Source organism: Artemia franciscana, unplaced genomic scaffold (genome assembly GCF_032884065.1).
Source record: "Artemia franciscana unplaced genomic scaffold, ASM3288406v1 PGA_scaffold_56, whole genome shotgun sequence".
Classification (NCBI taxonomy): Eukaryota; Metazoa; Arthropoda; class Branchiopoda; order Anostraca; family Artemiidae; genus Artemia; species Artemia franciscana.
In genome coordinates this window covers 457,738-483,748 of record NW_027062696.1, presented here as the reverse complement: position 1 = coordinate 483,748, position 26,011 = coordinate 457,738, and the positions used below count along the sequence as shown (strand labels likewise).

Below are 26,011 nucleotides of genomic sequence, written 5' to 3'. Positions count from 1 at the left end.
TAAAAGGTTCTTAAAAATAGACATTTATAATAAAAAAGCTATATGGACAAATTGCTTTAATACTACAGTTAACTTGAGATGTTACAGCTTGGATATGATTTTTGAGTTATTAGAATTTGTTTTATACAATACTTATATAAGATTTGGGGGTGATTTGTACAAGCAAATTGTGGGAATTCCCATGGGGGGGGGGGAATGCCAGCCCATTTATAGCTTACTTGTTTTTAAGTCAACTAGAATATAAATATATGATGGATAAGAATAATCCAATTAATTTAAAACATGCTTTGTCAAATAATAAAAGATATTTAGACGATATTTTGGTCTTAAATTGTAAGGATTTCATTGATATTTCTAAAAATATATATCCATCAGAGCTTATTCTTGAGCCTAGTCATGGCGCTGGTCATGAAGATCATTTCTTAGACTTAAATATTAATATTTGTGATAATAATAAATTAAGTTTTAAAATGTATAATAAAACGGATGATTTTGATTTTGAAGTGATTAGTTTCCCATTCCCTGAAAGTAATATACACTCAAATATCACATTTTCAGCGTTTTTCTCACAGTTACTTCGTTATGCAAGGATTTGTAGTAATTATATTGATTTTAAAAATAGATGTAAAATCTTAAGCCAAAAATTATCAAGAGGTTTCTGCATCAAGGTATCAAGATATCAAGAGGTTTTTCTGCAAATAAATTAACTTGGCAATTTAAAAAATTCAGTTTTCATTATAACGAACTTTTAAATAAATATCAAAAGAATTATCTAGAAATACTTAAAGAAATTTTCAACTAACTTCGGAGGTTCGAGAAATATTGTCGCAGCGCCATTTATTTTGAATTGTGTTTCTAATTGAGCGAATTTTCTTAAAAATTAGCCACATGGTAAAGACGAATTCTATAATTGTTTAGTTCATTCAGGTTTTTTGCAATGTGTTAATATTTGTGATTTGGTAAAATTTATAATATTTAGTTTACCTATTGTTGCTAAAAAAAAGAGGGATATATTAGCAGGATAAGCTTGTTTTGGTTTTACTTGGTTGTTTTACATTTGCTTTTTTTTTCTTTCATAGGCATGTATTTTGGGGGTGATACCTGACACGGGGATGCCATGGATATTCTGTGGTAGCCACAACACTGTGCTGGGTAGAGAATTTAAAGTGGCGAAACCCTATATAGGCCATTGTATTCTCCTGATGAGCCCTTATGTTGGGTGTTGCCTCTGAATTATTTGTCTATATTATTTTTTCTATTGTTTGGTAAATGACGACTTATACTTATTGACGACATGACTGCCTGTCCATGGATTATTCTTTATGGTTGATTGTGTATGGCTATGCTGTTTGACCTATGTGATTGTATGGATGAGTAGGGTTAGGGCCTCATTCAAGTGCTGGTCTATATTAATCACTAATTTAGGAAAACAGTCTTCCTTTTCTCCTTCTGTCTCTCTTTTTTTGTGTGTGTTGTGATTTCTCTTTTCATGATAGATAAATCCTTAATAAGAAGAAAAAGTTTCATATGACTAATTTCTTTTGTTGTTAGATTAGGCATTTTCCGGTTGTATTCTGTTTTGTGCGTGTTTGTAATTCATACTGTGTTTTAATTTCCTTGCTTGATTGTTATTTATTTATATTTTTGTGTGTATATGGCCCATGGGTTTTTGAAATACACTTATCTATCTATCTATCTCTACTGGTTACTCCCTATGCAAGTTATACTAATTCGCTAAAATACAATCTCCATATGGCAGATTATATTAAAGAGGACAGGCTTATCTAACCTTTAAATCGCCATACTAAATAATCTTATAATCTTCCCAACTTCACAACTTCTCTTATCTGTCCTAAACCTTGTGATATTTGCTCTAATGCGGATAGATACCACTCTCAATTTATTTTTTTCATTATTTTTTTATTATATTAAATTGTTTTTTTTATTACTTTGTCTATATAGCTTTGTTTATTATGCTTTTTCTTAGTCTCTGTCTAGTCTTCTTTCACCAAAGTCTCTCACGTTTGTGTAATGGGTTTTTCTTAGGTAAAAGCCAAGCTCTTCGATTTTTTAATTAAAAAAAAACTTTAATTAATAAATTTTAATTAAAAAATTTTTAATTTAAAATTTAATTAACAAATTTAAAATTTTTTAATTAAATAAAAATTTATTAATTTCATGTTTCTTTGCATAATTCACATAGGCTAAACTAGCTCGTATCTTCGGAAACGCGTGTTCGATTCACCATCAGTATCCCGATAGTGATGCTAGTCTTTCTGTCACAAGTATTTGTACACAAGGAACCGCTGCTGCCAGTATTTGAGGCACAGCATCAACGTTGGCACTAGTTTTTGTATTCTACCACCAACAGTTCCAAGAATGATGCCACTAGTATGCATATCGCCACCCACAATCACTCGTGGACTATTTGCTTCAATCCACAGACCAACTAGTTCTACCTCAACAGTATTTGTGCTGCAGGGTGACTTAAGCTATGACTGACTGGGCTTCGACCTACGTAATACGTATGGGAATTATGTACCACAGTCTTTGGTCTACGTTGTCACTAGCCCGTGACTCTCCTTCTTAAAATCTTATTTTAGCCTTGGTAACGATATGTCACAATAGTATAGGACCTCTTTGCTATAATCCAGTCTTTCTTTCCAGCTTCCCATAGATCTCTGTTAATATCTCTTTAATCTCTTATATCTTTAAGAGATTCAATATCTCTTTATATCTTTCCAGCTTCCCTTAGACTGCTCTAACCTTCATAATCCTTTTCTAAATTTCTTGGTCTCCTTCAGCCTCCTTTAGTCCCATTCAACTTTCTTTACTGCCTTCCAAGTTGCTCTTGTCTCTCCCCTCCAAGCTCCCTCCTATCCAATTTCCTGCAGCTCATTCCAAAGTTATTTCTCTTTTCTAGCTGCTTTTAGGCTATTTCAGCTTTCATGGTTCATTTCTGACGCTCTTGGTCTTCTTTAGCCCCCTCCGACCTCCTTTACTTAGGTAGATAAAGTATACTAATTCACCACAACTGCACCGTAATTTTAGTTGATATTGAAATCCTTGGTCAGTATACTTTTCTTAATTTTTCTAAGGATATTTTTTTTTATTATCATAAATTAAGCTTTCTGTGAAATAAGCAATTATCCAAGAAGTCTATGAATTGTACCAAAAGGACAAGATACTTATAACATTGGGTTCGTTAGTTCCAAATTTATCCATCCACCGAGATAGATTTGTAATACTGGTTAGACTTTGTCGTAGAGAATGATATAAACTCGATTATAAAATAAGAAAACCTTACTATTTTCGTTTGTATATCATATCTTTTATTTTTTCAGTGTATTTTTCAATCTAACAACGAAAATTTAATTCAGCTTATGAATGATACCAAAACTGTCTTCTTGCGAAGAACCATGTAGGACCTCAGGAAAACAGCACACCATAAACTTTCAAATGAAACACAAACCTTAACCATAAGGCATAAACCGTGTCAATCTATATATATATATATGTAAATAAGTTGTATGTGTGTGTGTGTGCGTGTGTGTGTGTCGAGTGACGTCATGTTTGTGTGTCGACTGACGTCATGTTTGTCGACTGACGTCAGGTTTGTCAACTGATGAAATTACATACCGGAACACAAATGACGACCGGGACACAGGGAATATAAATAAACTATAACAAATCCATCTGCATCAATAGGGAATCCCAGCTGAAAGCTGAAAACCAAAGAAACGTCTATGTGCTTAAATGCAGGCTTGACTTCATACCTTGGACTTCAAACTTTATTGAAGTCCTTGTTATCAGAAGTAGCAGTTATCAAAATTTCAAAATAGCTATTTCGCATCGAATTTGTGTTCTGATATTATTCTAGTCATTAACTATTGACGTATTAAGAAAATTAAAAGGTATTTCATATTTGATCTATAGTAGTTCGATAGCATGTCTAGAGGCTAATCTTCCTAATTGCAAGTTAATTAAAGCCTTATAAAGTAACTGCTATTCAGTGAAATAAACCTTTCACGTTTCTGTTAAAGTATATCTATTTTATCCACCTGCTTTTCCCTTGTATCTTTAAGTTTCGATCGAAGGAAGGTTTTATGAGTTTTAGTCCCCAACATTGAATGTGTTGCATTTTATTATGAAGAAAAACTGTAAATCCTCTAAAGGAACATGTCTATAGGAATCTTTTTCCTGAGTAAAGGTTGATAGTAAAGAAAATAAGGAATTCGTGACTGGAATCAGATTCCACTAAAGATTAAAGAAGGCTCAAACTAATATGCAGCATTTCCCTTCTCAGTGATTCTTCAACTCACACCCAGTCCATAATACGGAAGTGGCACAACTCCAGAGAGAAGCCCAGAAAACAAGGAAAGCAGTTGAGTATATACAATGTATATCATCAAAAATTCCTCGGAATGTAGGGATTCTGAGAAAGTTGAAATATTTTTTCCCAGTTAATATACTTGGATTGAAATATTTTTCTATTGTCCACCCTTATTTGATTTATTGTTGTTTGGTGTGGTCATCTACTTTTCAAACACATTTGAAGTCATTACGTGCTCTCCGAAATTCGGCGATTCGGGTTCTTGTTAATTGTGGTAATCGTATATCAGTTAGAAATAGTTATAAAAAAATTAATATTTTACCAGTTTCAGGTAGTTTTAGTTTCTATTAGGCTCTATTTATGTTTGATATGTTGCATAAAAATTCAACTCAATCGTTGGTTGGTGTGTTTGAGAGAGATGAGGCTGAATATGAGGCAAGGAATTCGTCAGCAATTACAAAACCGATTAAAAGGTCTACAAGGTGAGCATTTTCGATTCGCCATGTTCTTCATTCTATACGGAAGTCCCTTCCTTATGACGTAGTTCAAGAGACTGATAGGCCGACTTTCCGTGGGCTGCTTAGGGACCAATGTTTTGGTATTTATGATTTATGATTTTTATTTTTTTACTTTTTTTTTTTGGTATATAGATAAAGCAGGGAAATACTGCATGATAGTGTTGTTATATTATGCTAATGTAATACAGGATCTCAAGTGTTGTCTTTTTATTGCTTGTTTTTATTTGTTTTAGGGGAATCCATAGGTGATTTGTTTTGTAGTTTCGAGAATGGCCGCACAAGCCATGTATTTTTGTATTTTTTTGTGTACTTTATACATGTATTTATGTATAATTTATTTTTGTGTTTTTGAATAAATTCTCTCTCTCTCTCTCTCTCTCTCTCTCTCTCTCTCTCTCTCTCTCTCTCTCTCTCTCTCTCTCTCTCTCTCTCTCTCTCTCTCTCTCTCTCTCTCTCTCTCTCTCTCTCTCTCTCTCTCTCAACAAAGTTTCAATTGATTCAATATAATACCAATTATAAATAAAGAAAAATTGTAAATTACTCTGTGTCGAAGATTTTACGAAAGTCTTCGATGTTTAGGGCACGGTAAACTTCTATTCAAATATCTTTTGGGTTAGGGCTTGGGAGGGGGGCTAGTGGCCTTTGAATTTTTCATACGTTGAATAAACCCTCATCCGATCTTCTAGGATCACTGGTGGGATATAATTAGCTCTGGGGAAACAAAATAGACAAACACGCATCCGTTATATGTCTTCTGGGGGGAAATTCAAAATTTTACTTTTTTCTATAGGAGCTTTAAGTCTCTACAAAAGGGCCCTCTGATATCCTGAATCTGATAGTGTAATTTTGATTAAGATCACTTGACATCTTGTAGGTGTTTTCCCCGTTTATGACAATTGGGCCAATTTTCTTAGGCTTGTAACTTAGCTGGCTAACATTAAACTTAATGAACTTATTATATTTGGAATCAGCATAATAATTTAGTATTTCTTATGCATCTGTTTTTATCAAAATTCAGTTTTTTAGAGTTTCAGTTCCAATTGAGCCGTGTCGCTCCTTACTTTCAGTTTGTTACCACGAATTCTTTGATATATGGAGCTGCTGCTTTGAAAATGATCATTTGACTAATATTATGTCCCTCCCCCCCTAGGTCTAAAACTATTATGATTAAAAGTTCTGTCTTGAATTTTGATCTGATGTAACATAAGACCACTAGGGCACATGGGAGCACAAACGGCATTATATGGGGCTTATTGGTGCCCTCTGATGCGTTCCATTTTTTAGATGGCATAGCGTACACAAGAATAGGTTTTCTCAAAACATGCTGAGATAATTGGTCTCGTGGGACTAGGCAGAGAAAACAATGGATAATCAGAAGAAAAATAAAATGTTATAAATAATGAATACGACGAATCTTCCTTTACTAATTCTAAACTATTGTGTACACGATGCTATGAAAAATCTTGGTTTTTGAAGGCAATTCAAAAAAAATATTTTGTTTTGGAACAAAATATGGTAATAAATGTATGTCGACGATTTAATGCTGGGGCGCATCAAATGATGAGATTTGATGATGATGAAACTGATGAATCGTGATAAGTTTAAGGGGAATCCAGTTGCTAGTTAATTCTCTCTATGTTGTTAAATGAATGTTGAAAATGAGAAACTAAAAGTAACTGAAAATATAAAAGGAGTTCCAACTTCTTCAATTATCGTACTACTCTTTGAAAGTGCTTCAAGCAACAATTCTCAACTTGTAGCTTCCTTTTCAAGTTAAAATCTGGCTTCATATCTGTTTGTAAAACAGTCATAGGCTATATTTCAATCCGTACAAAATGAAAATTGTCTTTCAAAATAAATTTAGATCCCTAGCCACCCATAAAAAGGAAGCGGTTAAGCTGCTCTGATTTTAGCTTAACAAAGGAGACAACCGTGGGACAGTATTTAAATTAACTTGGCTGTGCAAGAACCAACGAACGTGACCAAACGGAGTCTTTTATGTCGTGGAAAAATGATATGTGGAGTGAAATCGCATTAAAACAGCTGTTTTTTCAACAACAAAACACTTCCAGCAGTGGTGCTAAAAGTTTTCCTTATTGCTTTTCTGTTTTTGGTAGAGAAATTCATGCTTTTTTTCCTTTCAGACTTTTTTTAAAATAAATTTCATTACTTAGCAAAGAAAATAGGGGAAACCTAGAAATTTACTGAACAATAATTTTAAATATAAGAAATGGTTATAACCCCTTCAGAGAAAGCGTCTCGTTGATTTGTACATCTCAAAAGTTTTTTTCTCATGTTAAGATTCCTGATTGAAATAACCACATTTTAGAACCATGGAAAATGCAGATACATCATGGAATATATATCAATCAATCAACCAATCATTTTATTAATACTAAAAAACATTACAAAACGTAAAGTAACACTTTTATAAATCTCACACAATAAAAAAAGGACATACAATAAAAATACAAGCCCTTACAGGAAAAAAGAAAAGAAAAAAGAACACTGGAACAAGACAAGGAGATTTATCAGATAGGAGATTTAGAAGGAAAATTAAACACATAACTGAAAAAGAATTTAAATGAAGAAAAGAGATAGAATCCAGAAACTTTTTAGAATAAAAAAAACATATTAAATAAAGAGAAGAGTCTTATAAATTAGAGAAAATCCTAAACTGGACGCACCCGACGAGCAACTGCCTTTACAGAGAGAAATAGAGGTACATCAGGAGAGATGGAGTTCCATAGCAGAACCGATTGATCAAGAGACCTTTTAGCCACTGTTGATGATCGTTTGGGTAAAATAAATTTGCCAGAAAAGCTACGTAAAGAAGATGAGTACCTACCTGAGCCTGCCCGTAAGAAAAACTGTTGCAGAGACTGTGGAAGTTTCACTAGAAAAGCAGAATGCGCTAAATAAAGGAAACTTTTACCCACAATATGATCCAGCGAAGCTATTCCAGTATCATTATAAAGGTCAGAGGAATGGTAAAATCCTGGTTGAAAATAAGTAGCCTTCACTGCCCTATTTTGGGTTCTTTGAAGTGAGCACAGAATAGATCCTTTAGTACTACCTCAGACAGTTCAACAATAAGAAATGTAAGGAAAAATAAAAGCCTAGTAAAGAAAGAGCATAACATCTGGGGGAAGAACAGAGTTAACCCAGCGTAACATTGGAGACTCGCGGAGGACAAGGGAGTGGGTATGAGATATATGGTTTGAAAGAAAGAGACAGTCAAGATACACACCAAGAAATTTCACCATAGTAGCTTGCAGTATAATATCATTCCCATAAGTCAGGATGATTGACTCCTGTGTGTCTGTCATACGATAAGGGGTCCTGAAGAGTTCATTGTACACTTCAGGGTAAAGTATACAATGGCATTTTTTCGGTTATTGAGAACCATACCATTTGATTAGAACCAATCTTTTATTTTATCAAGAGGACTTTGAGCTACGGAAGTGGTAAATGGAAGTGGTCCACTGCAGCACTGAAAAAGTTACGTCAGTAAAAATAATAGGGTGCACAAAGGATGAAGACCATCGACAAGATCATGAATATAAATTAAAAACAAAAGAGGTCCAAGCACAGAGCCCCGTGGGACACCTTTTAATATAGGCAAAGTAGAGGAAGAATACCATTAAATGACACATACTGAGATCTTCCCGAGAGGTAAAACCTAAGCCATTAGGCAAAAGAACAAAGTGGTCGACCATATCAAATGCCTTTGAAAAGTCAAGAAATAGACCCAAAACATAGGTCTATATGGCTATATGAATGTGACAAGATCACAAACATAGATAAAGAAATAATAGCGGGATGGCACATATATCAAAGTATTGGCCGAAAGTATAAATGTGGAACCAGTCAAGATTATATGAGCTGCAACTATGCTGACATGACAAAAATATGATAGAAATCAGCCTATATGAAGGTGGTAGGATCACAAACAAACCTAAAGAAATATCAGTGGTATGGCATATATCATTCATAATATCGGTCCAAAATATAATATGGGACCAGTCAAAATTGTGTGAGCTAAAAGTGTGCTGACATTAAAAAAAAAAAAACTATAGAAACCAAGCAACATGATGGTGATTGGGTCACAAACAAACATAAAGAAAAATCAGTAGGAAGGCACATATTATCCAAAGTATTGGCACAAACTATAATGTGTGACCGGTTAAAATTATGTGAGCTACAAGTATTCTGACATCACTAAACAAAAATCAGGCTACATGAAGGTGACAGAATAACAAACAAACATAAAGTGAGAAGGGACGTATCATTCAAAGCATTGTCCCAAAGTATAATATGGCACCAGTCAAAATTATGTGAAGACAGTAAAGAATAAAAGAGGAATATTGTAAGAACATAAATTAAATTCCCACATAAACAATTCAACATATTATAATAAAATAAATTCAAATCCATTACTTTAGTCTGTATTTAATAAACAATTTAGATTTAGAAGAACAGTTTTAAGAGAAGAATAGTTAGCTTTTAGCAAGGGTAAACGATGGTTTAACCAAATTTTCATTCTTAGAATAACACTTGAGTATTGTGTGATTCATTAAACACCTTTAGTCCTCAGTTTTACAAGTTATGAGTAAGCGTTAGATTCAGAAAGTAGGAAAGCTTTAGTAAAGGTTTTATCCTCATATAGTGTTAAATAAAAAAAATTAAAAAAGTTAAATAAAACCCAGTTTTTTTAACTGAAAGTAAGAAGCAATATTAAAAGTTTAAGAACGAACATAAATTATTACGTAATGAAGGGGTTCGCCCCCTCATCAGTACCTCGCTCATTGCGCTAAAGTTCGAATTTTGGTTCCAAGTCTTTAAGAGTAACCCCTGAATCGCGAAGGCCGTTTAATAGCTCCTTTGAAAGTACTAAAATCACTTTAGCCTAGAGAGCGAGTTATTGACCAGGGGGCGAACCCCCTTATATACTTAATAGTTTCTGTTTATTTAAGTTTTAATGTTGCTACTTACTATCATTTGAAGAAACTTGTTTTTTTATGTAATTTCTTATAATTTCTTAAATACTGCTGGGAAATCCGGCATCCCCTTCATGGAAAATTCTCTTCCTCCATGAAAAACTCCTCCATGGTCAGATCCTCCCACGTAACCCTTTTCCCCATACACACCCCCCCCCACCAGAAAAATCACCCCTGAAAACGTCTGTATACTTCCCAATAGCCAATGCTACATGTAAACAATGGGCAAATTCCATAACTTGCAGCCCTTCCCTCGGGGACTGTGGGGAATAAATCGTCCTCAAAGACATAGTGGTTAGATTTTTTTATTATGGCTATCTCATAATTTTGATCCGGCAGCTTGGGAAAAAATGATCGTTGGAGGGGGCCTAGTTGCCCTCCAGTTTTTAAGTCACTTAAGAAGGGCACTATAACTTTTAATTTACGTTTGAACGAGTCCTCTCAAAACATTTTAGAGCCACTGGTCGATAAGATCACCCCTGGGGAAAGAAAAAAACAAATAAACACATCCGTGATCTTTCTTCTGGCAAAAAATATAAGATTCCACATTTTGGTAGATAATAGCTTGAAACGTCTACAGTAGGGCTCATTGATACGCTGAATCGGATAGTGTGCTTTTTATTAAAATTTTATGACTTTTAGGGGGTTTCCCCTTTTTTCAATAATAAAAAAAAAATTGTTTTTTTTAGCAGGACTAAACATGATGAAACTTATATATTGAAAATCAGCATAAAAATTCCATTCTTTTGATGTATCTACTGGTATCAAAATTCGTTAATAAAGACATATACAATAAAGTGATAAGTGAATGCTTTGTGCAGGAATAGCAATCCTGTGGTTAAGGTAAGAAATGAGCTTTGTAGCTGGTTTCCTACCTTTTCTACCCCATTTTTTGGATCATGTTTGGTTTTCTACCCCATTTTTATGAATCATTTAAATGGACTTTTTTAAAGGAGTGCAGCAAAGGTTACGGGAGAACCGGAAATCAAATGGGGAAGCAAAATTTGCCTGAACTTATTTCTTATTTACTTATTATTCTTATTCTACAAGTATCCTAGAAGAAACTGTGAGCAAAATGTATGGACCCTTAGAGGTTTTGTGAGTTCAAAGTGCTAGAATGTGTTTGCAAATTAACGTTAAGAAGACCAAGTAGCAAGGACTAGGATTAAGTGAAGATGAAAAGGTGACCCTGGGTAACGAAAACAAATCAACTCGCCTGACACAGAAATCCCAATCTCAAGCAGACAAGCTCTAAGAAGCCAAAAAGTAATATACAGATTGCGGTAGCCACTTCAAATCAGTAAGAACAACCCCCTCCCCTCGCCAAAAATATATATATTTCAATGAGTGAACAATGGACTGACACAGTAAAGAGATTATTGCGCCTTGGATTCTCATCTCTACCGATAGTTGTGCAGGTCTGATCTAAAGCCACGACTTGCGCTTGCCAACTCCAGATTCCAAAGCTTTGCCAATCAATGGAAGAACAACGGTCTATTTAAACTAAACAGGCGCCTGTTTAGCAGCTTGATCATCCCCGTTGCTGAGCATGAATATGGTTGAAATTGCGGAGCGTCAAAACTGAAGTATGGAGCAAACTCCTGACTTTCGAAATGACATCCCTTATAGTTAAGTTTCTTGTCCTGCAAAGTTCAGTAATAAGGTAATTCCATGATTAAATACTAATTGCCTGGACCAAAATGTTGCTAAGCCAAGCTACCTGATTCTCTCGCCTATTTCTCAGACTTCCCCTTAACCATTTGGAATTTATCTTTCAAGGATATACTAATCATACCTAGGGCTCTATATATTCGGATCCTAGGTATTATTCTTTCTGAAAATTTCTCTTTCAAGCATCATATGTGTCCAATTAAAATAAAGATGTAGAGAAATCTAAAGTTGTTTAGAAGGCTCTAACACATTTTTCTTGGTTCATTCTAAAATTTATTTTTCATAGTTTAGTTCGGTCTTACATCTCTTATTGCCTCACTATCTAGATGTCAAGTTGTTCATTCATACTTTTATTTTTTCTCCTAACACGCGGTGATATTTCTCCGACCCCAGAAGTAGTTCATCTCTTTGTCTCTGGTCATTCTACGCATCATTTTCGTACTTAGCATCATTCGGATTCTAATCACTTCGCCAGTAAGATTAGCCTAGACTTCGGTCTTCTGACTCTTCTCATACTGCCTGGAATACCCTGTTCAATTCGGCTCAGGTCTCAGATGTTTGTCGCCCTTAGAAAAACGAAAAAGCATTTTAGATTTTAAGTATTATTTTTAATAGACCAGGCTAATGGATATCTCGGGGCCAAGTTGAAAATGTCTATTTTTGTTGTTTGACGCGCATGAAGGTTTTGGTAGGTAATCGGTAGTAGTCGGTTGTTCGTCATTTTATTTTTTAGGGTGTATTTTCTGAGTGGGGATAGGGGAGGGGGTGCTGGAGTAATGTTAGATGATATGCTTCCTTTTAATGTCGAAATTGGTTGTCAAATATGTCTTTTTATTTATTTATTGGTGTGACAATTCTAGTTTTGTAGCAACAATTCTAATTCCAAGTAGTTCTAGAATCAGTTACATTTACCTTATTACGAATCCAGAAGTATTCAAAAGGTTTGTAATCATTGACTATAACGTAAACAGTCAAACAACGGCAGCTGAACAAATAGGCCCTGTGAAATGAAACAGAGAAGAATTGCATACCGAAATCAGCCCTCACAGAAAATATACATTGAGTTTGATGTCAAGAGAGATCATGAAAACGATAAACAAAGAAGTTTTCCACCGTCCCGATTCTTGCACCGCCAGATCACCTTCTTCCAACCCTTCAGATAAAATAGAGACATGGCGGTCACTGAGATGAAAACAAATGTCGTGTGTTTAACGGTGATGGAGATGCCAATGAAATTGATGAAACTTAACAGATGACGATATTAAATTTGACACTGGTGTGGAAACTACGATTTATGGTTATTACACAAAATGCCATTAGATATATAACCACTATTATTAACCTGCACATTTCGTAAAAGGCCTATGTCATCTAATCATTTATTCAGTAAAAAATAAATAAGTTGATTCAAATAGACCAATTGCCACTTTTACTAAGCTATCGGTCTGATAACTAAGCTATTTTACTAAGCTATCGGTCTGATAAACTTTTGCATAGTATTTCAATCTTAACCTAATCAAGAACTCTCTCCCTTTAAAGGGTTAGAGATGAAGATATGTTACCTATTATTTTTGGTATGTTACGTTCGTTTTACGCTTGAGTCTATCGTTCACTGCAATTTCTATATTCTTTATAACTTTGTGAACTAGTTATCTCCACTTATTTTATGTTTTCTTTCGTTCTTCCCTTTTTAGCTTCCTTAAAAGGAGCCAAAAAATAATTATTGAATTTTTTCCGGGGAAGACTGAAGTTAGCTTCAACCACATTGCTTAATGTCAGCTTTAAGTTTCCAACACTTTTAGTTGCTACAGTAATAAATTCCCAAGCTATTTTTTTTATTCTTCATGGATTTCAAACAAAAAGGGTTTATTGTTTCCTTTTACCGTGTTCTCACCGACTTGGTGTGGTTCTACTGGGAGTTACTTAATTGAAAAGGAGAGCTATCAAGTGACTACCATAGCTTTAAAGCAATTCATCCATCTTTTTCCTTCAATGAGATATAATATAGCAACCAATTAGTAAATCTCCAACTAAAGCTGTTTTTTTTTTACCATATTCATCTAAAACTCTGTCAAAAAATTTTCTCTAACGAAAAGATGTGAGTGCTTGTGTATATGCTTGTATGTACGATATGCGTGATTTTACAATACTAGCTTCACATTTCCTTTCTAAATGTATTAGTGAATCCTAATTTTATGGGGGTTGGCAGCTTTTCCAAGATACAGGATAATTCTTTCAGTCTTTACTTTCATTTTAACAAGTACTCTTTTTTTGTGTAAATCAGTCTTGTCGTCATAAGTAGCGCAATAGTGCTCCCCAAGTAAAGAGCGATAAAGGCACAATTTATTGTTTTTATTTTACCAACGTACAACTTCGCATACAAGAAAGTATCGTAGAAACTTCAGAAGGAGCTCATTCGATCGAGCACTAAAAGTTTTAGTACCTAGTGTCCTTTTTAAGTTTTAAGTGTTCTAGTGTCCTTGTTAAGAGTCAAAGTGATCAGAGCGCAATTAACCAGAGCCTAACGGCAAGGGTTGTAAGTTATGCCCCTGGGGCATTTAAGGTTCTTATTGAAAGGATGGTTGTATAAACTTTACAGCTGGCTCATTTGGTTGAAATTGGAAGCTCTAATTCCCTTTTAATAGTCAATAGTGTTGGAGGTGAACTATCCCCTCCCCAACTACACCTGCCAAACTATACCAACTACTACTTCAGTTTCAATAACTTGTAAATCTTAGGGTACTAAGGTGAAAAGGGCGTCAAAAGGGTGTCAAAAGTGCACATCAACAATATTTTTGGAAAGGTTTAACGTGTCAAGGCTTAACTTCCAGGGCATCATGAAAGCGATGTTCAACTGACCAAAAGGCAATATACACATGCTGCTACCGCTAACAATATTGCTGCTACTGCTGCTACTACTACTACTACAATTACAACACGAACACTGTGACTACCTTTACTACCACCGAAACTACTGTGATTTAGTATTATTAAGGCTAAGTCAATGAACTTATAATTTGAGAGAATATTAATGACAAATTTGAACTAACAAAAAAGACTATGTGTATTTAGGTTATCTAAACAGCATATCTAAAGGATTGGTTTGTTCATTAAGTTGGAACTTTCAGAGAATACTTAAAGGGGATGATCAATTGACAAAATGCCAATATGTACGCACCGCTACTAATCCTACTGCTACTGCAACATTTACTAGTTCAAACTACTACATTTACTGTCGCTCGAATTACTACTTGTATCGTAACTACTTGATTAAGGGCTACTTTGACTATTATTACAACTATGCCTAAGGGTATGAAGGTGAAATTTTCAGATAATATTTCTGAAAATTTCATTTATACGGATGACAGTCTGCCATCCGCATGCAGGCTGTCAAAAGAGCATATCAGCAATATCTTCGGAACAGTTTCGTATGTGAAATTAATACTTACAACGCTTGTTGTAGGGGATGTTGAACTAACCAAAAGACAATATTTGCATCATAATAATACTGCTTCTACTCCTACAACTACTACTTCTGCTACTCTTATCATTATTGTTGCTACTAATACTGCTACTAAAGCTAAGACTGCTACTATTAACTCTACTCCTACTGTTACTACTATAACTACTGATGCTACTATTACTACTAATAAATCGAAGAGTACTAATCAACCTTGCTATTAAACCGTTGAAAACCGAATTGATGATTGTAAGCCCGTGCAGAAGGCACAATCAGAGTCCCTCAAAATACCCTTGATCTCTGCTCCTAGATCCGACTCTATGAGGTTTTTGGGTGGCCCTTTTTGTTCGTAGATAAGAACATCATGTGCTCTTGTTATTAATGAGCTAAAAAAAATAAACTCTGCAAAACATACGGTATGGTGGCAAAAATTAAAGGGTAATTTGACAAATATACGTTGGGAAAGCCTTATAACTCCATGTTTGCACTGCATGGGTTTTTTATGCTTCCATTTGGAATCTGTTCTCTATAACTGATAAAAAAAAAAAAAAATACAAATTAGGATCCAATTTTACCGGTATCAAAAATGCGATGTTTTCGATATAGTTGTTAATATGGATGAACTATCAGTTCGTTTTGATGACTGGTGTTAGAAAATATCCGACTTTTCGCTTAACCATCTATTATATATGGTTGGGTAGACTGATAGGTCCTGTGTCTTAGTGTTGGTTTAATTTTCTACTTGTTTGTCTTTCATGGTTAGACATGTTGGTCACTTTACAGTATAATCGTTAAATATTTTTGTTTTTTCCTTGTTTTTACTCCTCTAGCACATTTTTGTAATATATCCGAAAGAAGGCAAAAAAAGAAGTATTATTATTAACAATATTCGTTGCGTTAATAGTAGTTGCAACAGAAGTAGCAGCCGGAGTAGCTGTAGTAGTAGCAGAAGCAGTGTGAGGAGTATTAGCATTAGCGTGCACATATTATTCAAGCTTAGTTCACAAATCCATTCTTGAAATGTGACCTTATGACAACCTACATACACATAGTGGGTTTTGATTTGGTTCTAGTTTCCCCACTATAGTCTCTCAAATTTTACTTGCTCACCCTCAGTCTAGTATAAAAGTACTAGTACCATAGTAGTAGTGGTAGTAGTAAGAGCACTAGAAGCAAAACCGGTGTTTTAGTAGTAGTATCAGTAACAATAATAGCAGCAATATTATTAACAGTAAGAGTGTACACATGTTGCCCTTTTGCCAGTTGAATATCCCCCTCAAACGCCCTTGAAATTTCAGTTTGTCACGGTGAGCTGTTCCAAAAATATTGCTGATACGTCCTTTTGACAATATGTAGGCTATGCACATTGTATGTATTGGTTTAGTTCAACTTTCTCCTCATTATGTCCCCTAACTTTCATTTGAATATTTACAGCCTTGTAGTACTCATTATAGAAGCCAAGTCCTAGGCTAGTGGTAGGAGTAGTAGTAGTGGCGGTAGTAATAGTAGTTGATGTTGTTGTTGAAATAGTAGTATCAGTAGTAGAGTAGCGTGCAAATATTCCCTTTTCATCAATTGATCTGAGCCTTTAAGCACTTCCTGAATGGTCCAACTTAATGCTCTAATCCATTCCTGAGACACAGCTCTTGGACAATCTCTATATACTTAGTTTTTTTTTATTTATTTCGAATCTCCCTTCTATATTCTCTCAAATTTTAACCTTCATGCACTTAGTTTTAATGGTGTTATTATCATAGTAGTAGTGAAATTAAAATTAGGAGTAGTAGTGTTGAATTAGTCTTAGTAGTAGTAGTAGTAGTACTAGTAGTAACAGTAGTAGTATTAGTAGTTATAGTATTAATAGTAGTAGTATTAGTAAAAGTACTAGTTGTAGTGGTAGTAGTAGTAGCAGTAGTAGTAACAGCAATAGCAGAAGTATTAATAGCAGTAGTAGTATGCACATGTTGCGTTTTGCCCAGTAGAACATCCCCTCATTACACCCTAGAAGTTTCAGTTTGATTCATTAAGCCGTTCAAAAGATATTGTTGTCGCACCCTTTTTACAATATGCATACACATAGTATGTTTTGAATTAATTGAACTTTTCCTTCGACATTTCTTCAAATTTTTACTTAAATACTCTTAGCCTTGGTAGTACCAAAATCTCTTAGGGAAGCAATTGAAATTTTAAAAATGTATACATACAGCCTTCGCTTTAAAAAGAGATACTGAGAGTATTCTTATAAATCCTGGTTATCACTGTTTAATAAAGGGAGGCTCAGCGCAAATTCTTTCTTATTTTAAACTCAAGATCAATCTAGCCATCTTAATGCAGATCAAATAAGGAGACAGGCTTCAGTAATATTTATTTAGATAATTCATGCCCAACCTAATTTTTGAATGGTTCTTAACTTCTTTGAATCTGTTTTTTGAACTACTTTTTGATTCAGTGCAGTCTGGTTCAAAAGTATTATATATATATATATATATATATATATATATATATATATATATATATATATATATATATATATATATATATATATATATATATATATATATATATATATATATATATATATATATATATATATATATATATGTATATATGTATGTATAATATATATATATATATATATATATATATATATACATATATATATATATATATATATATATATATATATATATATATATATATATATATATATATATATATATATATATATATATATAGTCTTTCGTCTTTCCTATTAATAAGTACTTCGGACAGCCTAGCGGAAGTCTTTGCCGAATTATTTGCTCTATCTTTTCTTTTTTTCTTTTGGCTAAAAATCACCCTTGCTTTTTTTTTCGTTTTTGTCGTATGTAGATGCCGAATCACCGAAATTACTTTCTTTCTTCACTATAGAAACAGTAATGCAGTTAATTTAGGGTCAAACAATTTTCAAGGAAGTCACCAGCTATACCATTGCTCAGTATTTTTTAAAATATTTCCTTCATCACGCTGGAAACTGTGCTGTAATTAATTTAGGGCCTAACAATTTTCAAGGGTTTCCAGATTTTATCTCAAATTCACTAGGGAAATTATGACAGGACAGTAACTTAGACAGATTGGTTGGTTGTTGACGTTTAAATTGTTTAAAATGCTTCTTGTTGGTTGGTGAAAAGGGATTGAAAACATTAACTATAAGTTCCTGATAGGCAAGAGGAATTGATGTGCAAGTTAAAATTTTAGTGATGTTTTAGAAAGTTATTACCGATCACTTGAAACGACTTGATTTTAAACAACAAAATTAAGATCGTATATACGTGATTAATCGGCATGTCTAGTTTTCTGATTATTGAGATGCAAATTAAACTTTAGAATTGGCTGGCCTGTGTGGAGATGAGGTATGCCAGCACCTGCTGCACGAATTTTACTTGTATGTGGACGTATTGCAAGGAAAATGAATCATATTCGATTGAGAAAAAGTGAATTAACTTGCATCCGGGTGATTTTTGTGGCTCAGTTGTGAGGTTTAATGTTCAGTATATTTAAATTATACTGGTATAGAATTTAGTGGGGTTGAACTGTACGAAACTGTGCTGCTTAGGGGTTTGGATTTCCGGGTATATTTTTTTATTAATTTTGTCTTAGCATAATTTCTGGCTATTCAATAGCTAACTACATTGATTCCTTGGTTATCATGGCGTATTTTTGTGCTTGATATCTCGAAATAAATTAAAAATTAGTCAATCAAATCATACCTTCCCCAAGCTGAACATTGTGTTGGATTTTTTTTACCTGTTGCGTTCTTTTTTCGAATCTATTTTGTGGTTATGCATATTTAGAAAAAACGTGAAGCCTGAACGAAGTAACAAACAAATCATTAGCTTTTAAGTATTTCCAACATTTTTTTTTTTAATGTGATACTTTTGCTGTTCCTGTATTTGCTGATTCGACGAGTTTCATTTTGTTTCTGATTACTAACAACATGGGCGGGTTAATTCTTTGGAGGGCAAAAACTCGTGTTTGTCCAAAACTTGGAAGACCAGTTTTTGAAGGACAAAACACATTTTAAAGATAAAATTTTCCAAAAGATACTTAATGTTTTGTATTTTTATAAATAATCCCCCGATTGTTATTAAACATTTAGCTGTTAATCCTTTTACGGAGGATGTCAAATTATTTAGAAAAATAGACAATTTATTATATCGCAATTTTTTTACAGAAGAACACTGATACACTGGACGACTAGAGTCGTTAGAATTCAATGTCCCCGAATATGAAAAAAAAGACGAAACCTTTGTTGCCCACTGTATACGAACAACTACACCAGGACATCTGGTATTTAAACTTACAGCTATAAAAGGATGGATTTTCGTCTCCATATTTTGAAACGTACGTATCACAAGCCCCGTTTTCACAGCTTTAACAAATTATTAAAAACCATTTTGATACCTATTATTGAGTATCGGCCTAGAGTGTAGTATCTATTAAACAGCTCACCAAAGAAAGAACAGGCTACGAGAGGAATCCGTCGAGAGACATTTGACAAGTAGAGTCACGCACTGAATCAATTACAGTCGAAGAATGTGTAGTTGACCCCTTTCAAGGTTACAATTTCCTAGGGTTTGGACGGATTTGATAAATACACCCAGAATCTTCTGTCCACTGATGATTTGAAGCCGAGTATAATCTTCATGCTTTTGCATTACAGAGCTGCTAGACAATACCCTTAAAAGTTATATCCCACAGACACAAATAGAAGGCTCCGTTCGAACAATTTCTGTTTTACAGTATGTAACAGCTGATACCATCTTCCAGAGGATGTTGTATATTCTGGAAATTTTTAACAGTTTAAGAGCTCATTACCTACTAATAATTGTTACCAGCAAGAATATAAGAATTCCAGGTTTAATTAAGAAATATGAAGTGCTGTCAACATTTTTAAAATTCCCTTTGTTAAGATAGGTCTCGATTTCTGTGTAAGTATTTTTCGAATGTTGAATTACAGCTCTAAAGAAAAGGGTCAATTTAACTTCAATAGGTGGCCATTGTTGGAGACCGTATATAGTAGTTCTTAAAATTTGAAAGAAATGTATAAATTAGCAATATACTCTTGAATTCACGCTCTTAGTCTTACTTACAGAACAATTAAAGAACTTGTGCAAGTTGAAATTTGAAATAGTAGTTTATTTGTACAAACCTTGTATCTTGAAAAAAAACAAGAATAATTGACAAAAATTAGAAGAAGTTTGTAAATAAAATACTAACTAAAAACGAACTTAAATAAGCAAAAGCAACAGACTGCTATTTGGTGACAAAGCACACAAAACCTACTCCATAAAAATTAAACCCCAGCAATGGATAATTATGAACTCACGAAGAAGCTTGGATAAGGGAGGGTAAATTGTTAAGTTGGATGAAGTAAAAGAAATCCCAGAAACAGACTCCTAAAAATAAGTGAACAAAATTTGATCCGCTAATTTTGGTTTTATTGTTATAACTAAATGTAACACACTAAGAAATTGCACTACCAATTTTCTGTCATGAACATGATAATGCTTTCTAATAAAGCTGAGAAGAGTTTACAAAACCAAGTCAGATAGATTTAGACTTTTTTTTTATGAAAAACAGAAAAACTGTTTAGGGCCCTATAGAATATTCTGAAATATTTCAGGAGATACATAATATACGACTTGTTTTATCAAAACCATACAAATATTGATTTTCAGCTACCTTGAGGCTTCAAGACTGAAAATATCAAAAGTTTCCTTAGTTTGGTTTTAAAATCTAACAAAAGTTAGGACTACACTAAAAAGGATTTTTGTGAAAGCAGCGAAAAGAACTATGCCCGATTAACTGACAAAAGAGCCATTTGGATTAGCAGCCAAGATAGCCATGCCCAGTTAACTTATATATACTATACAGATTAGCTATATAAAAGATTAGCACAATAAAAGAAAAAGACAATGGTTAGTACTAAAATATCCTTTATGAGCAGGACAAGAAAAATTCTGGTGATCATAATTTTATCCACAAAACATGGTTTTAATTAACAAATATTTTTTTAGTTTCCATTAAGTCTCTTCTCGATCACCAAGGATTGTCAAATAATAGCCGAACATAAAAATAAAAATATGCACATCTGTTTTCTTGCACTGTATGAGATCTTCTGTCACCGATTTAATTTTAGAGGGAAAATAAAATTAAAACTCAAACACAGGAAGAGAATTGACGGAAAGATCATGCTTCGATTGCTTCTTTGCATTGCAGCCGGGACTTCTCCTAAAAGAGGAAAATAAATCCTTCGTATTTCTATCAAACTCAATTCCTTTAAATTCCTTAGGTTAAGTCTTTTAAGGTTAAGAAAATATGAGAGAAACCAAGTGAGAGATAAATAGAGACAAAGAAAGAGAGTGACTATTACGTCTAATTAGGTGCAATTTTTCGACAAAACTGAGTATTTCGTCAGCAGAGTCATCTTTGATAATGTGGTTAGTTATTTACTAGGTTCTAGGTAAGAAAAACCTGAAGGCAATTCCCCGTGTCTGATATTTTTTAACATAATAACAATAATTATAAAATTAATAAAATTTCACATGAATTTATTCACAAATCTTCGGCAAATAATGAGATGAATCCTCCAGCGGTTACTGCTGTTTTCCATAATTCGTCCTGTGATCAATGATGCTTTCAAATAACAAAAGAGATCGTGCCACAAAAAGTTACAATTTCTGCCCCGTTGTGCCACAAATATTTCCAGTAGTTTTAGGCTCCATTTTTTCATGTATTGTAATTTCGATTCTTTTCAAATTTGAACTTTTTTTAGGACTTCGTTTCTGTCCGTCTTTGGTTTAATAAGGACATTTACTTTTCTTTGAGAAACTACTATTTCTAAAGGTTTTTAAATAATAAGTAGTAAAAAGCTGTATTTCAAAATACAGTTGAAGTTTTTAATCAACTAGCCTTTTTGACGAACGAGTGGATCAACTTCAACAGCGATTTTGCTCATTATTGGGAATTGAGATCATATAAATAATTGGAAATTGGAATTCAAGTTATTTATATTGTTTTTAATATCATATTTATTTATCAAAAATTAATATAGTTAAAAATTTGCACGTTTTCGTGGCTTTGGTTTTAGCATGCTATTTTGGTGAATGTCCATTTTTAAAATGAGGCTGGTAATGGAGGGACAATTTTCACTGAAGACTGTGTTATTTTCTATTTGTCAAATATTTAAGAGGTTTATACATGCTGAAGTGTTATGATATCATCTGTTGAACTGATAGTATTTCAAACAGCATTTGTCTTAAAATGACCCAAATGTTTTCTGCGAGCGTTTGACAACCGATGCACTTGTCTCCAGACCGGGTGTCACTGTCTGAGGACACTCACATGTAGAAGTTCTTATGTAATAATATAATAAAAATATTTATTAAAAACCCACTTGAATCACAAGATAAATAGTGGAGAGAAAAAATGTGATTCAAAAATGAGAATCAACAATAACACTACATAAAAAAAACTACCAATAACAATTGAACAGCAATAACATTAAATAAATAAAAGTTATGAAACAAGCGGATCAAATCATGGTGAGGCGGCAAACGCCAATCTAATTTAGATGAATCTAATTTAAATGTTTTCTGCGAGCGTTTGACAACCGATGCACTTGTCTCCAGACCGGGTGTCACTGTCTGAGGACACTCACATGTAGAAGTTCTTATGTAATAATATAATAAAAATATTTATTAAAAACCCACTTGAATCACAAGATAAATAGTGGAGAGAAAAAATGTGATTCAAAAATGAGAATCAACAATAACACTACATAAAAAAAACTACCAATAACAATTGAACAGCAATAACATTAAATAAATAAAAGTTATGAAACAAGCGGATCAAATCATGGTGAGGCGGCAAACGCCAATCTAATTTAGATGAATCTAATTTAAATGTTTTCTGCGAGCGTTTGACAACCGATGCACTTGTCTCCAGACCGGGTGTCACTGTCTGAGGACACTCACATGTAGAAGTTCTTATGTAATAATATAATAAAAATATTTATTAAAAACCCACTTGAATCACAAGATAAATAGTGGAGAGAAAAAATGTGATTCAAACATGAGAATCAACAATAACACTACATAAAAAAAAACCACCAATAACAATTGAACAGCAATAACATTAAATAAATAAAAGTTATGAAACAAGCGGATAAAATCATGGTGAGGCGGCAAACGCCAATCTAATTTAGATGAATTAATCGCTTTGTCCTACCCACTCTTGTTGGTAGGACAATCTAACCCATTATATTGGCTTGATCGTAGACATTTTTTAAACACCCGCTTAGTTTTTTGTTTTATTTCAAATATATTTCCGGATAGTGGTCGAGCATTATCAATCCATATCTTTAGCCACAATTTTCAGTTCATGGTAATACGACCAGATTGATTTCCTTGTACTTCTTCTCACTCACCCCTGAGAGATGGCAACCTCCTCAGCACGTTTTGAACACCACACAATTTGGTTATAGTTCTGATTCAGATCATAATTGCTTTTTGGTGAGAGAACACTTAGCTGGAGCAAATGAAAGGGTACACTTAAAGAACCAAGGAGTATGGCCAGGCTTGAAATATAAAGTGACATATTAGAACTTTTCTAGTTACTCCAAACAAGCCATTTAAATGCAGGGGATCTGCCTGAGCCTTACCGTTCCTGCTTTGGGCTGTATCAAGAAGCAGAGCGATAGTGGAAGGTGATAAATATCCTGTTCATCTTCACAGATGTGCACTGTTGAAGATGCAATAAACGGAAAACAAATAACATGATCAATATCCGATAGGCTGCCAGAATTATGCAAATACGAAAAAGATAAATCCTCAGCAATTATTCTGTAATCATGGAAACTATCAAGAAGGTTCATAGAACGCACAGAATCAAACTTTATGTAAGTGTTCATATCATCAATAATAACGAATTCGTAACCATCCTTGCTTATTCTACGGAGGATAGTTGTTAAGCTTTCACATACTTTGGAGAATTTATTCAGAGAAGTCATATTCTTCTCATCATGAGGCATATATGTATTAATTAAAACAGTTTTGACGATTCTTATAGCTAGAAAATTCCCGTCCGAAAAATAACATGACAGAGACAAAAAGCAGAGTTTTTGTTTTATAATACATGCTAAGCCCCTAGCAATATTATTGTCCCCATGGTTTGCACACTTAGGTGACAAATTGCAAGCCGAGTCTCTATCTGAGACATGGGGACCGACACATGACGCACATTTTGGTGTTACACTGGAACAAGACGACTGGATATGTTCAGTGGACCGCCAAATACTACAACAACGGTGATTTGTCTTGAACTCATAAACAGGTAGGTTTTCATATCCTACTTTATGACCGTATCTGAATACTTCGGCTCTTGAAATTGCATCAGAGAATTCAAGTTTTACTGCAGTGTATTTCGTCAGCCTAGAGGTGTAAAAAACACCAGGGCAGGATATTAGTTGGAATAATTCAAAGTCGCTTGGAATTTCCTTCAAGAGACGTCTTGGTTTGTACTTTTGCAGAAGAGCCAGTTATCGCTCCAGTTACTGACAAATAGAAATCCTCGGCAACAGACTTATCTATATAATCAGTTTGTCACGTACAGGACATATAGTAGTAATTGATTCATAACCATTTATGTGATCTACCATAACTTTTCGTTTTATTGGTTCTGAGACAGTAGGGAAAGGTTCGACAAAAAAATAGTAGCATGCGAGTCGGGAATTGTGGGCTTTGGCGATTGCGGGTAATTCAATTCTTCAACATCCAGCTTTGTCGCAACATCCTTGATTCGTTGCGACACAACTAATCTTTAAGTAAGCCACAGTGGGCGGAAAAGACCTCGGTAGGAGACTTGATAACATAAATCGAAGTCGTTACCTCCTCAGAGTCGATTTTTTTAATAGATATGCTCTCTAGTCCATTTTTGAGTGTTCTGACGTATTCTTAATGACTTATTTGCCATCTAAAAATCTGTAAAAAAAATTTCGTGGGACTTTTTGTGCCCATTTAACTGACTCGAAAAAGCTTAAATTTTATTGTGAAAAAAAGCAAAGGTGAGACAAGAGAAAAAAATGAAAGAGTTATGAATGAGTACTAAGAAAAAGACAGTGTAAATTTTCAACTCTAGACTTCAAATACAAAGTTTTAAAAGCAGTTATTTTAAAAAGACGGATCTAGTGAAGTCTCTTAACCTTCCAGGTCCTCGTCTGTGGACACTCAGTTCCAGTCAAGTAACTGACGAAACTAAAAATAATTGGTTTTGAGTTTGCTGGAGTTTTTCTTAGTAAAAATCATTATTATTGGTCTTTTAGTTACTTTTGTAAGCTTTTTTATATAATTGCTTATGTAAAAGTTGATAGCGAGCAGAAACACAGCTTTCAAAACAATCTTCAAATAATTTTCAACTTATTTTTCATTATTATCACTACTTACCTTCCATTGTCTTAAGTCACCACCAGATTGCTCTTAATAGATATCATTGTTGGTAGGTTGGTGTCTAAGCATTACACCGCCAGGTAGTCACTTCTGAGCAGTAAAAGAGTTCTTATCGATCATCGTACAAAGTATTTTTTTTAATATGTCACCAAGTTTTGCATTTTCTTGGACAAAACTACTCCAGAGTCTCTTATCCTGATTGGGCAAGCCAACAGAGACAGTAACTTGATGAACGACTAAGTCTGTCAACAGTAACAATGACTTCAAAGATGGATTGGAACAGTTGAAGACTAAGACTGGTCTGGACCTTTCAATGAGTTCTTAGGATGAAAGTTGTAAAAAGTTAAAGAACTCTTGGAGCTAAACTGTCGGTTCAACGTACAATTAATAGCGACATATCTTATCATGAACAATTCATTGGTGCACAACATTGTGACCAAGAATTTTGACACGAAAAAAGCCTATGCAAAATCCGTATCAAAAGTACTGAGTGATGGACAAAAACAACGTCGAGTTAACCTGTAGAATTGAGTTCTAATTTT

At 33.9% G+C, this 26,011-nt stretch overlaps 1 protein-coding gene across 3 annotated transcripts in view; it reads right to left on the bottom strand.

The window, feature by feature from the left end:
- Positions 1-20,139: 20,139 nt before the first annotated feature.
- The window catches only part of LOC136042025 (uncharacterized), a 118,820-nt gene continuing 112,948 nt past the window's right edge, over positions 20,140-26,011 (bottom strand). For all 3 annotated transcript variants that reach the window (XM_065726881.1, XM_065726879.1, XM_065726880.1), the window contains one exon: positions 20,140-21,255. In XM_065726881.1, coding sequence (XP_065582953.1) covers positions 21,146-21,255 — 110 coding nt within the window. In that variant the 3' untranslated portion in view covers positions 20,140-21,145. The remainder of the gene's footprint in view (positions 21,256-26,011) is intronic.